Source organism: Lissotriton vulgaris, chromosome 6 (assembly GCF_964263255.1).
Source record: "Lissotriton vulgaris chromosome 6, aLisVul1.2, whole genome shotgun sequence".
NCBI classification, from domain to species: domain Eukaryota; kingdom Metazoa; phylum Chordata; class Amphibia; order Caudata; family Salamandridae; genus Lissotriton; species Lissotriton vulgaris.
The window spans coordinates 1234659767-1234675945 of record NC_141694.1 but is presented as its reverse complement, the minus strand read 5'-3'; the positions used below and the strand labels follow the sequence as shown (position 1 = coordinate 1234675945).

Sequence of the window (16179 nt, the reverse complement as noted above, 5' to 3'; positions counted from 1 at the left end):
TACCTCCTTTATATGACTAAGAACCTCTTTCCAGAGCAGGGTCAGGAGCTGGCAAGGCCACCAAATGTGAATAAAGTCCCCGGGAGCTTTCGAGCATCTCCAGCTCAGCGGGGAGGAGTTGGGGAATATCCTGTGCAATCGGGGGGACGTATAATACCAGTGCGTCATGATTTTATACGCAGTTTCTCGTTGTGCTATGCTGCGGTAGACCTTCAGTATGTTGCGCCACAAACGATTCCACTGGACAGGTGTAATTTCAGCGGAGGACGTCGACTGCCATTGGCATTGGTACGGGTGAGTGGTTACCAGTGGGGGGTGCTGCAGAATCTGGCAGGTCCAAGAGATAAGTCCCTTTGAATCGTCAAAGGAATGTACCAGTCGCTCAAAGGGGGTAAATGGGCATGTGGTGGCATTTTGCATCTTGAGCGTGGAAAGCCAGTGGCGAAGCTGAGCATATTGGACCCTAGCTGTCTCCGGGAGCTGAAACTCTTCTTTGCATTGGGTGATGGTTTTGAGCGTGTCCCCGGTATATAAATCTCGGATTGTTCTGCACCCTCCCTCCAGCCATTTAGAGAACACTTGCGGGTTAAGAGCTGGCGGGAATAATGGGTTGCCTGCAAGGGGGGTGTGAGGAGAAAGGAAGATCGTGAGTCCCTTAGGGACGGCTACTCTGTCCCAGATGTCCAGCACTGTCTCGGTGGGCACAGCAATGTAAGCACTGTGGGAGCATGCAGCCCGATGAAGCCAAGAAAGGTTCCAAATGGCTCGTCCGGTGACCGTCCTGTCCATATGGAACCAGACCTTTTCACTCTCAAACGCTGTCCACTCAGAAATGATGCGAAGATGAGAGGTCCAGTAGTATTCCAGTAGGTTTGGGCATGCTAGCCCTCCCTATTCTCGCGGGAGCATAAGAACTTTGTTGGAGATTTGTGGTCTACTCCCACCCCAAATGAATTCGGTGATGTCTCGCTGAATGCTCTGTATCTGATGCTGTGGGATGGGGTGGGTAGGCACTGGAACAGGTACAGAATTTTTGGGAGCACCAACATTTTGACAGCATTCAGACGGCCCAGCCAGGAGAGAGTCAGGTTCCTCCACCCTCTCAGATCTTTTAAGACGGTTCTCCTACACTCCCGCCAATTCGTTTGGGACCATGTGTCAAGCGAGGGGGTCAACTGTAGCCCCAAATATCGAATGGAGCTAGTGGCCCACTGATAGGGGACAAGGGCTTGCAGTGCTGGTATCTCCTCTTCAGAGATCATAAGATTCAGGGCCCAGGACTTCTCATGTTTGATTTTGAGACCAGAGGCCAGCTCAAAGGACTGCAGCCAAGAGTGTAGCGCCGGGAGGGAGACATGCAGGTGAGATAGTATAAGGATAAGGTCATCAGCAAAGAGCACCACTTTGTTTTGTTGACCTGCAAGGAGGATGCCATGTATTTCTGTATCCTGTCTAATCATCACGGCCAGAGGTTCTACCATAAGGGCGAACAGCAGAGGGGACAGGGGTCAGCCCTGCCGCGTACCCCTGTGTATGGAGATGGGGTGTGTGAGTTGGCCATTGACTCGCACCCGAGCCTGCGGAGAGAGGTAGGGGTCCATGATTCTAGCTACCATGTTCTGGTCTAGCCTGATTTTGTTCAGCACAGCGCGTAGGAAGGTCCAGTCAACTCGGTCGAATGACTTCTCCGCGTCGAGCGATAAAAGGCTAGGCCGATATGCCCCAATGCTTTGCCTTCCCCACAAGATGGACAATTCTGCGCACATTGTCCGCTCCCTGGCAATTTTGAATGAGGCCGACCTGGTCCGGCTCTATAAGTCCAGGCATGTGTGGGTCGAGGCACCTTGCCAGTATTTTTGTGTAGATTTTGAGGTCTGTGTTCAAAAGGGATATGGGTCGGAAGGAGGAGCACAGGGCAGGGTCTTTGCCTGGTTTGGGGATGAGGGCTATTTCTGCCATTCCCATAGAGGTCGACGGACCTTCCTTGTCGGAAAAGGAGTTGAACAGCCTTAGAAGGTAGGCTGGAGTTGCGGCAGTAACAAGCGATAGAAAGCCAATGGAAGGCCATCCGGGCCTGGCGATTTTCCCTGGGGGAGGTCCTTCCGCGCACTTGTCAGTTCCTCTTGTGTGAGGGGCTCCTCAAGCTGCTGGGCATGATAGGGGTTAATTGGGGTCCAGGGCCATTTGTCTAGGATAACTTTCACCCGGTCCGGGAACGGTTCATCCGCAGTGTATAGGGCTGAATAGTATGCCTGGAAGGCTTTGCGTTTGGCCAACTCTAGTGACCCTCTCACCATCCGCGGCCTGGGCACTGGGTATGTGCGCTTTTGCGATACGCGCTCGCAAGCATCTGGCCAAGACATTACCCACCTTGTCCCCCCACTCAAAGTATCGCTGTTTCAACGTTAAAAGGGCTCTCTCAACCTTGTTGGTACTGAGTGAGCGGAGTTTCCCCCTAAGATTAGTGAGGCGGCGTTTGTGTGCGAGTGTGGGTGCTCCTGGTCCTGTCTCTCCAATTCCTTATGTCTTTGGAAAGGCTGTCCTCCAGGAGGCGGGCCTCACGTGCTCGTGCAATTGCAAGAGATGTGATATGGCCGCGGATCGTGGCCTTGACTGCATCCCATACTACAGGGAAGGGGGTTTCGGGAATGTCATTGATCGCAAAAAATGAGTCGATGGCTGCCCGTATGCTTGCTAAATCTGCTGGAACCCACAGACGCCATCGTGGGGTACAGGGGGAGCAAGCGGCCGGATCCTGCAGGATTAGTTGGAGGTGAGCGTGATCGGAGATCGAGATGACAGACATGGATGCCAAGAGGGTGCCGCTGATCAAGGTTTGAGAGATAAAAATATAATCTATGCACAAGTATGAGGGGTGTACGTGGGAGTAGTACGAGTATTCGCGTGACTCAGGGGAATGATAGTGCCAAGAGTTCAGTAAACCGAGGCCCATTATTTGCTTTCCGAGGGTCGAAGACATTGCCCCCGTCCCCTGAGCGGAGGCTTCGCTGCGATCCATTTTAGGGTCCAATGCCATGTTGAAGTCTCCCCCTGTGATTAGTGAGGGGTCGTCCTGCGGGACGCGCTCCCTCAAGACCGTCCGGAGATAGGAGTCTTATGCCTGGTTGAGTGCATACACATTACACAGGGTAAAGAGGCGCTGCCCAATCCGGACCCCAGCCCCGAGAAAGCGGCCATCCAGACTGCGTAAGACCCTAGATTTCCCCTGTCTGATGCCTGATCGTCATAGGATAGCCACCCCAGCCGTTTTAGTGGGCGCCCTAGCCCAGAATTGAAAAGGCTTTCTAGGTTGGGCCATGCGAGGGATATCATCTTTTAGGAGGTTAGTCTCTTGGAGTAATATGGTGTCTGGGTTATGCTGTAGTAAGTAGCGCCATATTTGATGTCATTTGTTGGGGGAGTTAAGTCCCTTAACATTAAGGCATGGGTACTCACAAACTTTCTCACAGGGGCCAAATTTACAGTGTGGTTTGCGGCCGAGGGCCGCACCGGTGGGGGCGGGGTCAGTGAGAGAGGGGGCGGGGCTAGAGCAAAAAAAAACCTGTGACCATGAGGTTGAACACAGGCCCCTGCAGCAGACGTCTTCGTCCACTGACTCACCAGATCCAGCATACACAGATATCTCTCTCTCTCCCTATCTCTCTTCCTCTCCCTCCCTCCCTATCTTTCTCTCCCTCTTCCCTCTCTCCATCTCCCTCCCTCTGTCTCCCTCCCTCTCTGTCTCCCTCCCTCCCGCCCTCCCTGTCTCCCTCCCTCTCTCTGTCTCCCTCCCTCTCTCTGTCTCCCTCCCTCCCTCTCTCCCTTCTTCCCTGTCTCCCTCCCTCACTGTCTCCCTCCCTGTCTCCCTCCCTGCCTGTCTCCCTCCCTGCCTGTCTCCCTCCCTGTCTCCCTCCCTCTGTCTCCCTCCCTCTCTGTCTCCCTCCCTCCCGCCCTCCCTGTCTCCCTCCCTCTCTCTGTCTCCCTCCCTCTCTCTGTCTCCCTCCCTCTCTCTGTCTCCCTCCCTCCCTCTCTCTCCCTTCTTCCCTGTCTCCCTCCCTCACTGTCTCCCTCCCTGTCTCCCTCCCTGCCTGTCTCCCTCCCTCCCTGTCTCCCTCCCTCCCTGTCTCCCTCCCTCCCTGTCTCCCTCCCTCCCCGTCTCCCTCCCTCCATACCTCCCTCTCTGTCTCCCTTCCTCTCGGTCTCCTTCCCTCTCTGTCTACCTCCTTCCCTTTCTGTCTCCCTCCCTGTCTCCCTCCCTCCATGTCTCCCTTCCTCCCTCCCTCTATGACTCCCTCCCTCTCTCTGTCTCCCTCCCTCTCTCTGTCTCCCTCCCTCCCTCTCTCTCCTTCCCTGTATCCTCCCCTCCCTCTCTCCCTCCCTCCATACCTCCCTCCCTGTCTCCCTCCCTCTATACCTCCCTCCCTCCCTGTCTCCCTCCCCGTCTCCCTCCCTTTTTGTCTCCCTCCCTTTCTGTGTCTCCCTCCCTCTCTCTTTCTCCCTCCCTCTCTCTCTTTCTCATCCTCCCTCCCTTGGTCTCCCTCCCTCCCTTGGTCTCCCTCCCTCCCTCTGTCGCCCTCCCTCTTCCTTTGTCTCCCTCCTTCTCACCCTCTGTCTCCATCCCTCCCTCTGTCTTCATCCCTGTCTCCATCCCTCCCTCTTCCTCCCTCTGTCTCCCTCCCCCTCCCCCTCTCTCTGTCTTTCGCTCTCTGTCTCCCTCCCTCTGCATCCCTCCGTCTCTCTCTCTCTGTCTCCCTCCCTCCGTCTCCCTCCCTCCTGCTCTCTGTCTTCCTCCCTTCCTCCTTTTCCTTCCCTCCCTGTCTCCCTCTCTCGCTGTCTCCCTCTCTCTCGCTGTCTCCCTCTCTCTCGCTGTCTCCCTCCCTCTCTCTCGCTGTCTCCCTCCATCTCTCCCTCCCGCTGTCTCCCTACCTCTCTCTCCATTCCTACTTCTGCCTTCCTCCCTCCCCCTTCTCTCCCTCTCTCCCTCCCCTGACTCGCCCTCCCCCTTCCTCCTTCACTCTCCCCTGACTCTCCCTCTCTCACTCCCCTGACTCTCTCCCTTCCCTGACTCTCTCCCTCCCTCTCCCTCCTTTGCCCTCCCCTGTCTCTCTCCCTCTCTCACCCTCCCCTCACTCTCCATCCCTCCCTCGCCCTGGCTCTCCCTCCCTCGCCTTGGCTCTCCCTCACTCTCCCTCCAGCCTCGCTCTCCCACCCTCTGTCTCTCCCTCCCTCGCCCTCCCCTGACTCTCCCTCCCTGTCTCTCCCTCGCCCTCCCCTGACTCTCTTCCTACCTCGCCCTCCCCTGATTCTCCCTCTCTCCCCCTCCCTCACCCTCCCCTGACTCTCTTCCTACCTCGCCCTCCCCTGATTCTCCCTCTCTCCCCCTCCCTCACCCTCCCCTGACTCGCTTCCTACTTCGCCCTACCCTGATTCTCCCTCTCTCCCCCTCCCTCACCCTCCCCTGACTATCCCTCTCTCTCCCTCCATCGCCCTCCCCTGACTCTCCCTCTCTCCCTCCATCGCCCTCCCCTGACTATCCCTCTCTCTCCCCCTCCCTCTCTCTCCCTCCCCTGACTTTCCCTCCCGGGAGCCTGCCAAGCCCCAGCAATGCCTTCTTGGGGGCAAAGGGCAGCAAGGCTGGTAAAATTAAAAATATGCATTTTAGCAACTCTGCAAGTCGTGCTCTGACAGCAATGTAAAGGCTGGTCAGCAGCACACGCACACTCCGGCCACCCACTTTCCCTGTGCCTGTGTCCGGCACCGTGATAAGAAAAAGAGTGTTCAGAGTTGTAGTTGGCAGTTTGGTTCCTGTTGCGAAGCACGTTATTTAAGTAATTCTTTCAAGTGCAGATGTACTTGGCACAACGTTTAACATTTGCTGGTTAAAGACGACATACACTGAAGTTCTTAACAAAAGCACAGTAATAGAAAGGAAATTGTGGCAGACTGGAAGAAGCCTCATTGCACGTACTGCCGTAAACTGCTTTTGGGAACAAGTCTGTAAAACCCTGTCAAGATTTTCCACCGGAGAGCCTGGAAAAAATGCTAAAACACGCCGTTACCTTACCAGTGCCACGAAATGATTGACATGTCATTAAAAAACAATAACTCTGTGCACCAGACTCGCACTGTTTTCTTGAATGGAGCTACTCCTACCACATCATAGTGCCAAGCAGGGTGTACATGCCTGAGCGGACACAAGTATACCTGGGTGCAGGCTGCTGGTGAAAAGAACGACGGCGATGTGCGAAACCTTTTAATTCTTAAATAATACCTGACGGGTGCGTGGTGCCTGCTGGCTCACTGATGGGGCCCCTGGGCACCCCGCAATGCGGGGACTGCGGGGGGCCTGTGTTATGCCCCTGCCACCCCCTTGTCAGCCCGGGATGAGACAGCTTGCCTGGTGCGCGCACAGCCGCGCCGGAGCATTTCACACGTCTTTAAAGACCATTAACTTTTTAATGAGTCTTTGTTCTGTTTCACCTCTTCTGAAGCCCCTGCAGCTCCACTCTATGGCTGTAATCTCTCAGCCCCCAGAGAGCAGAGCCTCTCTTAGTCCAGGCTGCTGCAACCGGTGGTGTTTACAGTGGCGGATGGTGACATTTGAAAGTGGTGGGGCGTAACATTGTCGTACTGCACTTTTATAATGCGGACAAATAACTGTCAGACAAACAGCCGCCTCCTGCCTCCTTCCATCTTGCTCCTGACTCCTGCCTCTCCTCTTGGTTAGTGTACCCCCTTCTCTGCCTCTTATTTTTCCTCACACTCCTGCCCTTGGAATGCTTGTGCCATCTGCCTTCCCTATGCCTGCTGCAACAGCGGCAGTGACAGCTCTCAGCCATCCCTTGACATCCACCTCTCGCTTGCTAGTCAAATGTTCAAGCTTGTACTGTTGTACAGGACATGCAAGGGTGTGAGTGATTGACTTTTAAGAGATAACTGTTGCCACCTGCAGCAGAGGACATCAGAGAGTGCACGCTTCTGTCTGTTGCCAGAACTACCCTTGTAAGAATGTGCAAACTCACCTCACCTGGAACACGTACACCATGTTTTTAGATCACTAATCACGATACGTCAAGCATTGTGCTCCAAATCGTTTGTTGTCACTGACTTCAAGTTCTCACCCAAATTTCAGGCCGATGCAACACTTGGGTGCTTGTGCCAGCGGCTGCGGAGGTCCGTCTCCCACCCTCCTCCGATGAATCCTGGGGGTGGGGAGGAATGCTACAACTTTTGAACCCTCTGCCTTCTGGCCATAACTTGCAGCTGATCAAATGATTAGCGGCGAGCACCTAACTTAGAAGCAGACACACTATTGCGGAGATGACGAGGCGCTATACCCCAGAGCTGCCGACTTTGTAATTGAGGAAACAGGTTTCAGTCCTGACATCAGCTCAACATCCTGTGATTGTGAGTAAATCACTTTAATCTCTCCGTGTCTTTTTTACAAAATCTGACCTTGTGTAATGTAACTGGTGGTGTCGTGTTGACATAAACCCACCAATACCGGTCCATTGGCCGAGTTCGCGCTGTATAAAACGGAAAATATTTCTAAAAATAAATAAATATAAACCCTCGAACCTTATATTTCCATTCCCACTCTCATCCATCCCAAGACTCCCACCAGGGCCTATCACACCTATCACAAACTCAGCACTAGGCAAAACACTCGCTGAGCGCCACGGTACAGCCAGAATAGCACTGCCCCACACAGATACACATGAGTCTCTGCAAGCAAGCATGCCAATCTCCTGAGCATTCAACTGTTTCTTCAGCTTGCAATTAAAACACAGTTCATTCACTACGTTTTATGGCAGGAGTGGATGGCTTGGAACTGAGATACAACTAACTGGGCAGGCTACAGCTTTTGATTGAGTTGAATTTTGTGGATGATTCAGAAATATATTGAAAGTAAACTAAGAATTTCAACCTAGAGACAGAATGGAAGAGCCCTGCCAGTGCCAATGCCACAATAATAGATGAGAGTGAAAGGGCCAATCAGCGTGGAGGTGCCTTCTGTGAATTCTATACACACACCTTAGCAAGTGGACGTGAGGAGGGAAAAGGGAAGTATTTTGAGACCTCGGTGGATATCTGTCTCAATACTGGAATACCAACGTGTACAGTTGATGTGTGACCTTGTGTATGTTTACGTCCGTACATTCTTGTGAACGGAGCAGCTTGGGTACGGCACATATCTGTACTTTGTAGGTGAGGTTGACGAGCATTGAGAGAGCTCAGTGGATGTCTCGGTACGGAAAGACCGCAGTGTGCACACAGGTACAAACAGGTAGCTTTTGAGGGCTCTTTGGATGTTCAGTCCTCCTGGAATCCATGGCGTGTGGTCACTGGTCTGTTCGGTCAGTACACAGAGGTTCATTGTGTGAACCCGGGGATGTTTCAGTGGCTAGCTATGAGTTTGTATGGCGGATCAGTGCACAGGACAGGTGCTTTATGAAACCTCTGATTGTCTCAGTTATGGGATGTTTGTTGAAGCTCTGTGGTGTATATCACAGAGCTGGAGGACCGACCGAGGTGTAAAACAGCACAAGATAAATGTGTAATGTGAGACGTGTACGTGCCCCACTAGGGGAGTTTAGAAGCACACGGAGGGTCGAGATATTATATATGTGTATAGTGTATTACAATAGATCTAATAGCAGAAATGATGTAAACGGGTCAATTACACTGTAACATTACTTTGTGGGTACCCTTTCTTTGTTCTCTTGTATTGGATGTAACGACCCAATTGACCAGCTGAAAGGGCAGCGAAAGGGCAATATAATATTTATTTACCGTCAGACTCCGGACTGGCGAGCTGCGAGCACACGACGAAGGTCAGGGCGACTGGTGGTCACGCATCTTGTCTTCGTGACTCTCCACAGACTCTGCACTTTCACTTTCTTTACTTGAGTTGTTCTGGTGTTCTGGCCGGGTTTCACCACGCGCGGTGACGTTCCAGACAGCGTAGAAAATGGCCAATCACCTCGACATGGCTGGATAGCCATATGGTGATTGGCCATACAGTGCAGCCCCTCAGCAGAGCAGCAAACACCAACACACGGACACATCCTGCTGCAGCAGCCAATCCTGGCGCAGCGTTAAAGCAACACTGCGCCAGGATTGGGCTACGAGCAGGATACATTCTGCCCATTTATGAGACCGGGGCCCCGGGTCCCTGCCTGACTGTGCCCTGTGTCTCGAGAGGGGGGGGAGGGAAGGTCTACTTTGCGCATGCGCGGGCCAGTCGAAGTTTTTACTACTCCTGGATCCCATATGCGCATTACTGATATACTGTCTCAGCTATTCTCACTCTGCCTGTGCGTGCGTTGCCTGTCACTCTCTCCACTGCAGCCCCGCCCCCCGGCCACGGCCCACTTCCTACGATGCCCGATTGTGTCAGGCTTGTCCCGGGGCTGGTAGCGCACAGTGCGCTCGGATATATTTTTTCATCAGCTGAGCTGAGCTGACAGCTGCAGACAGCACAGATCAAAACTCTTGGCTTTCAATGCAAGTGCGGTCGTCCATGGCTAGTGGGGCAACGCCCCAACGCCCCCAATGGACGGACCGCCACTGTGTTTACTGACACTCGAGAATTATTATTTTTTTTAAACTGGCACATGTCTGTAAGGTCCGCGGGCCGCCAAGGAGGGCTTGCTGGGCCGCCACCGGCCCGCGGGCCGTACTATGAGTACCCCTGCATTAAGGGATAAGATCTTCAGGGGGCAGGCAGTAGCCATGCGTGTGTTAAAGCCTGGATCTGTCCGTCATGCCAATGAATAGAGCAAGGTGGAGTAGTTGGGGGGGGAGAAGCAGGGGCTTGTCGCTCCTATCAAAAGGGGGGGCACTGTCTGGTAGAAAGTAGGAAGAAGAGGAGAAAAGAGAACCGATAGGTAGAGACAAAGAATACATAACCAACATTAGCCAACCGGGCCACAATGTCCTGTTCCAGTCGTGGGCCAGCTGAGACCAAAATGCTCGGGTGTTACCAGCGAAGTCACTCTCCCAAGAACAGGTTGGGTGACGTGTCATCAGCTGCTCGCGGAGTTATCTGGGTGGGTAGCCCAGCACCAACAACACTGCCGGTAGGGAGCTGGGGTATGGTCGATTCTAGGGGCTGGGTGCCAACTCCACAGGACTCCGAGACAATTTCTGAGGTCGTTGTACTCTGCCATTTGCTGATGTGTTGCTCCAGTCAGTCAAGGTGAAGGAGGCCCGGGAGTCAGCTGCAGATCGTTCCCCTTCTAGGGACCTAATATGTTGAATGATGTCATTTTTGGCTTGTGAGGACGGTTGCTCATCAGGATGTGGGGAGCGGCGGAAAGGGCGAACTGTAGACCATGATGGCTTGGCAGGGGCTCATGCGAGAGGGGGGAGTTGTGTAGGGCTAGCAGGCAGCATTGTGGAGAGGTGAAGAAGCTGTGCCGCCTCTTTAAAGGATCTCACCATTCGGTGCTTGGACTCCCACTGAAAAATGAGCGCGAATGGGTGGCCCCATTGGTATGGAATATTCAGACTTTGGAGTTTATCCGTCACAGGTCTAAAGTCTTGACGTCTCCGTAGGGTAGTGGGTTCTAGATCCTGATAGATCTGATTCTTGGCTCCATTGTAGGTGAGGTCCGGCTTGGCGTGGGATGCCTTGAGTACAGCCTCTTTTTCTGTAAAGAAGTGGACCCGGGTCATGATGTCTGGTAGAATACCTTATCTGCCAGCGTGGCCGGAGACCCGATGGGCCCGATCCAGGGCCAGCAGTGAGGCATCTTCGTCTCCCCAAACCTCGTGGAGGAGCTCCGCCATGTATGTCATGATATCATTCCCCTCCGCCCGAGAGGTACCCCTTGGATGTGGAGATTGTTCCGGCGACTCCGATTTTCCAAGTCCTCCGGTTTCAGTTGCAACTCGATATGCTGCACCTTCAGGGTAGCCAGGCGCTGCCAGAGTTGTTCTTGATCCTCGGTTCAGGCATCCACGGTCTTCTCTAGGCCATCCACTCTTTCCCCGAGGTCCGTGACCTCCTTCTTAAGCTCCCGGACACAAGAGTGGACTTCTGTGCGTAAGGAGGCTATCTCAGTTTTAAGCTCTGAAGTAGCCATAAAAGCCTGGGTGACAGGGGGCGAGTCTCCTCCAGTCTGTGAGGCTATCTTCCCAGAGGCCATCGCGCCAGTCTTGCCCCACATCGCAGCGACAGGGTTGTCTATTGGGGGCGCCGTTGAGTCCTTCTCTGCTTTGGTGCCTGTCATCTCCTGGGTGCGCCCATTCCTCAACAGTTCCAGAGGTATGGGCTAGTGAGTGACTGAGGAGTCGTTGTAGAGATGGCTAGTGCGCCACGTGTACCTGCTTTGTCTCAGCTGGCAGAGGACAGATTGCCTCTAACTGGGCCCTTCAATGAACAGTGCGACGTATGCCAGGTAGTCAGGGTCGCAATACACAGGAGAACTCCCGCACCTCACCTGCTCAGAGGATGTGCCCTCCAGGTGTCCAGCAGGGGAGTGATGTGCATGAGGTAGGGAGAGGTGCAAGGCCCTGTCCAGCCCCAAGTCCGCCGGGCCTGGAGGACCGGGAGGGCGAAACCCAAGAGCCACGTTCTGCGTGCATACAGGCCGCCAGTCACCAGCTGTGTCTAGGAGATTTATGTCACACTTTGGAGGTGGTGCTCAGGCGTGCTGCACAGGTTTCTCAATGTCCAAGCCGAGAAGTCAGCCGGCATGGCCTGTCGTGCCCACCACAGCTCACGGGGCAATCCGCTGAAGTAGGTCCCAAACAGGATCGGCGCAACGGGACTGCATGTGGTCAGCGAGGCGCAGGGGCCCAGGGGGGAGATGTGGAAACGCGATGCGGCGAGGAGCGTCCCCACCCCCTACACCTCACCTGCGTTGTGCTTCAATGCTGCCGGGGGCCAGTGTGGGGGCAGCGCGAGTCAGGCAGGGAAGGGCAGAGGCCCGCACCAGTTCGTAGGCCCACCTGACCTGGGAGTCGCCATCTCCAGGCCAAATCGCCGCCAGAGCGCCGGTTACTCCTCTAGGAGCCCACTTGCACCAGCTTCGTCCCGCCGCCCAGCCAACCGGCATGTGATGGGGCCATTGCCACAGGGGCCCATGTCCATCGCTCCCTGCCTCACGCCAGTTCCAGGGGGAAGGGGGAGGCCCAGGTCGACAGCCACAGCAGTTCAAAACGCCTTGATGCTCGTCAAGTCAGCTGCGGGGGCAACGCAGGGAACCCGACACAGGGTCCTCCACTTCCTTGAGGGCCCGCAGTCCGCAGTCCGAATCCACTGCCTGCAGCACTGCGCAGCCCAGGACCGCCACAGACAAGATGGTGGCCGCCTCTAGTCTTGAGTACCAAAAGGCAGGGGTCTTGCTCTCTCCGCCGGGACAATCCCGGTCGTCTCCTGCCCAAAGCCGGGTGCCACAGCCGCTCCGGTGATCAAGCCACCAGTCTGGGAGAGAGGCGGGGAACAGTGCACAGGGCCGGATGGCTTCAAGGGTTCAGCAGCCAAAATGGCGGCCCGGGTCTGATCTGGGAGGGCCAGACGTCCATACTCCTGCACCAGCCGGGTCCCGAGTGACGTCCACTGCCCCGGAGGCGCCCCAGACACTCTGCAGCTGTTCCTAGGGCTTCACAACACTCAATGGATCCGGAGGACCCCAGGTCAGCCCCCTCAGCTACCAAGGCCCACGGGCGAGCGCCTCAAGATGGCGGCCGTCTCAGTCCGGGTCGGAAGGCTAGGGTGCAGAGGCTGCTCCGCCGCTTCTGCTGCGTCCCAGCCGCTCTCCTCCCATCCACAGGTGCCTCTCACTCTCTGCTACCGATGCGCCCAGTGTAGCGGCGCTGACGGGTCCCCAGCTCCTCTGGAAAAACTTTAAAAAGCAGCATGTGGCCGGAGCTCCCCCAGTGTACGTCTCACTGTATGCCCAGCAAGACCACGCCCCTTTTTACTCCTTTTTATGCCTTTCTTTCTCTTACTCTGGATCAAAGTGTGGTGGTGAAAAATATGTCCTGGTCCCCAAAACTCAGTGCTGGAGCGCCCCAGCTTCAACCACCTGTTCAAATCACTCTTATTATACCCATAGCCCCTGCCTCACTCTTTTCACCTATCCATCACTTTGCTTCCCATGACATGAAAAGGCTAATCATTGCATAGTCAATCTATATTCTTTTTTCATGCTGATCCTTACACTGGAATGTTTAAAAAAATTATTTTTATTAAGTTTTAGTAAACGGTACAATAACAATTTGTCCCCACTTGAACATTTGGAGTCATGAAAACTGGAGTACTTCCTTATGTAGGTGTCAGTGGTGCTGGCCTAATTTAAAGCCCCCGAAAGGACCCCCATGCAGACCATATTTTCTCGCATTTTTTGGAGCAGCCTCTTCCCTCATAGACCACCCTCGGTTTTCATGCACCAGCCCCTGTCATTTTCCATTCCGTTACCTCTGGAGCCACCGAAGGCCCCCACCGTCTGGCTATATTCCGTTTTGCCACTATAGACCCAGTATTATCCATAGTCTTTGATAGTTTGGTTTTTCATGTCTCCCCTTAATGTCAGCACAAACCAAAATGCTAGAATGTTTTTGTTTTTATAAATGTGTGTACACTTTTCATTACCAAACTAAGAAAACGTTTCTAGGTTTTCATATATGTTTATTTCTCTGCTTTTTACAGAAAGCTGTGATGATAATCATTGCTATTAGTCCGAAATATAAACAGGATGTTGAAGGTGAAGACGCCATGCTGCTAAAAGATGAACATGGTTTGCATACAAAGTACATTCACAGGATGGTAAGTGGGCAGATTCTTCTTGAAAGAAAATAAAGAACAGCAAGGTCTTCTGACCAAGAAATAGAAGCATTGCGACTGCCTTGTCTTTTTGGTCTATTGAATGGCAGATAAAAAGGTGAATGGTCTGTGGTGAGGTGGTTGGACTGGTAGTAAATCCATTTACTGTGGTAGCTACATGTGTATCACTTTTTATCTGTGTCAGCCCCCCATTTCAAGCATTTGTGCCTCAGGAATGGTAAAGTTAATCTAAAACCCTCTATTTGAAAGCTTACTCTTTTGTATATGAAAGAGGAGGATGCTGGTTCTGCCATCACTTTGACATTGCAGCATACTGCGCCTTCAGCTATACTGGTATGCCGTTGGAAGCCACAGAAAGCAGAATAAAGGGAACAGTGCTAAGAGAGAATGAGCTGATGGGCCAGGCTGTGAGCCGGTGGATGCTTTATATGCAGCTTTGACCCAGCCAGATTGCAAAGCCACAAAAAAGCAATTGTGTTTTTTGTGTGGCCTAGCTGCAGAATTAGTAGTTTTGCCTTACTTGTGCAATCAAAAAAGTCGTAAAAAAAAAATACGTACATAGAGGCATTTTGAGTGAGCCCTCTTCATCCATTGGTCTGTTCAAGAGGCATTCACATTTTCCTTCCGCCCACAACAGCATTCAGCATGGGCCAGGGACTCAGCACGCTTCAGTGATTGGCTGTATTGCATTTTGAGTTGCGTCATTTAGCCTGATCACATGTGCACATCCACCTAAAAATTAGTGTGCTTCAGTGCCAGAGCTGGCAGCCAAGCTCTGTAGTGGTTCCTTTAGTAGGTTTTTTTCCCTTCGAAAGTATATGCCACCTTTGGCGACATCATTTTACTTTCAATCTGCATTGTAGAGGGTTGCAAAAAAAACCAATCCTTGCATGCCCCCCAAGGCCAGACTTCTTGGCTTTGCCGAGCCTGTTTATACTAGGCTTTGGCTATTGAGTTTTGTTACTTGTCCATCCCTGAATATGTTAACGTCCTGCACGGAAAGAAAGAGCATAAGGAAGCAAAGGAGTAAGGCTTGTAGACGCTGTGGACACATGTTGAACCCTGTTAGAAATGGCGATTTCCGGTTGGCTAAGGCTTGCTCCAAAGCCAGGCAGAAACCACCATTCTAAGTCAGGGCAAGGAAGTCACCGGCCAAGATAACCCTTGCTCACCCCCTTGGTAGCTTGGCACGAGCAGTCAGGCTTATCTCAGAGGCAATATGTAAAGCATTTGCGCGTGCACCCAGCAACAACACCCAAGGCCCACCACAAAGGAAACTCCACACAAGGTTATATATAAAAATAGCCTTTGTATTATACCAAACACATTAGATAATAAACACACACTTTACAATGTGCCAAAGGCACGGGCAGAATTTACAGGGGATTATGTACATGGGACAGGGCCACATGGACCATTGTCAGAATTAAGCACTTTTAGAACTAGCACTTTGTAGAATTAGCACTTTGTAGAATTAACGCTTAGCACATAGAACACATAATAACTGTAGCACCAAATAGCAAATGTAGCACACAACCAGTAACCACTGGTAAAAGTAAGTACCACCTACGCAACCCTAACCACCTTAGGAAAATATCACACAGGGAACCATGAACTCACTAGTATAACTATCCTAGGGAAAACAACCTCCTAAGCATAAACAGACATTCAGAGGTATAGTCAAGAAGCTTTACACATGATGCATTAAAACACATTCAGAGGTATAGGCAAGCAGCTTGGCACATGATGCAAAATATCACATTCAGAGGTATAGGCAAGCAGCTTTGTATATGATGCATAAAACCACATTTAGCGGTGTAGGTAAGACACATGATGCATGAATAAACATTCAGATGTGTAGGTAAGAAGGCATTACACATTAGGCAGGTAATCACAAATTGTGCAAAGATCACATAGGGCCAAAGACACGTACCCCACGCAAGGGCACAACACCAGAACTGTCCCCCAGGCCAACTGGCCTCTCGCCCTGTGTCCACAAAGTCTGGGCAGGCTGCGTGGGCAGCCAAGGAAGAAGGTGCAAGGGCCTAAACGAATCAGCTGCCCACTAAGTGCTGGGCAGCTGGAGGACTGAGCCTGGCAGCAGGTTGCCTCCTGGCTCTCCTGTGGGGGCTCTGAACAAACAATAGGGCCCAAGAACATGGGAGAGCCTCAGGGCTCAAGACACAAAATGCCCCCAGGAGCCTCTCAGGCTCTAATTACACTGTTGCCCCTCACGTTGAAGCCTCTCGGGCTCGAAATAACAAGAGGCCCCTGTCGTTAGTGGGGCCCCGTGGGCTCTAGACAACAATGCCACCGAGACGTTTTGAGCCCGCAGGCTCGAAAGAAATGTGGCCCAATTCCATTGGAGTCCCCCCTCTGGGGAC

The 16179-nt window shown here is 52.9% G+C and overlaps 1 protein-coding gene across 1 annotated transcript in view; it reads left to right on the top strand.

Annotated features, from left to right (window-relative positions):
- The window catches only part of LOC147708676 (E3 ubiquitin ligase TRAF3IP2-like), a 264726-nt gene that overhangs the window by 212146 nt on the left and 36401 nt on the right, over positions 1 to 16179 (top strand). The window contains exon 7 of the mRNA XM_086927333.1: positions 13661 to 13777. Within this exon, the coding sequence (XP_086783459.1) occupies positions 13661 to 13777 (117 nt within the window). The remainder of the gene's footprint in view (positions 1 to 13660; positions 13778 to 16179) is intronic.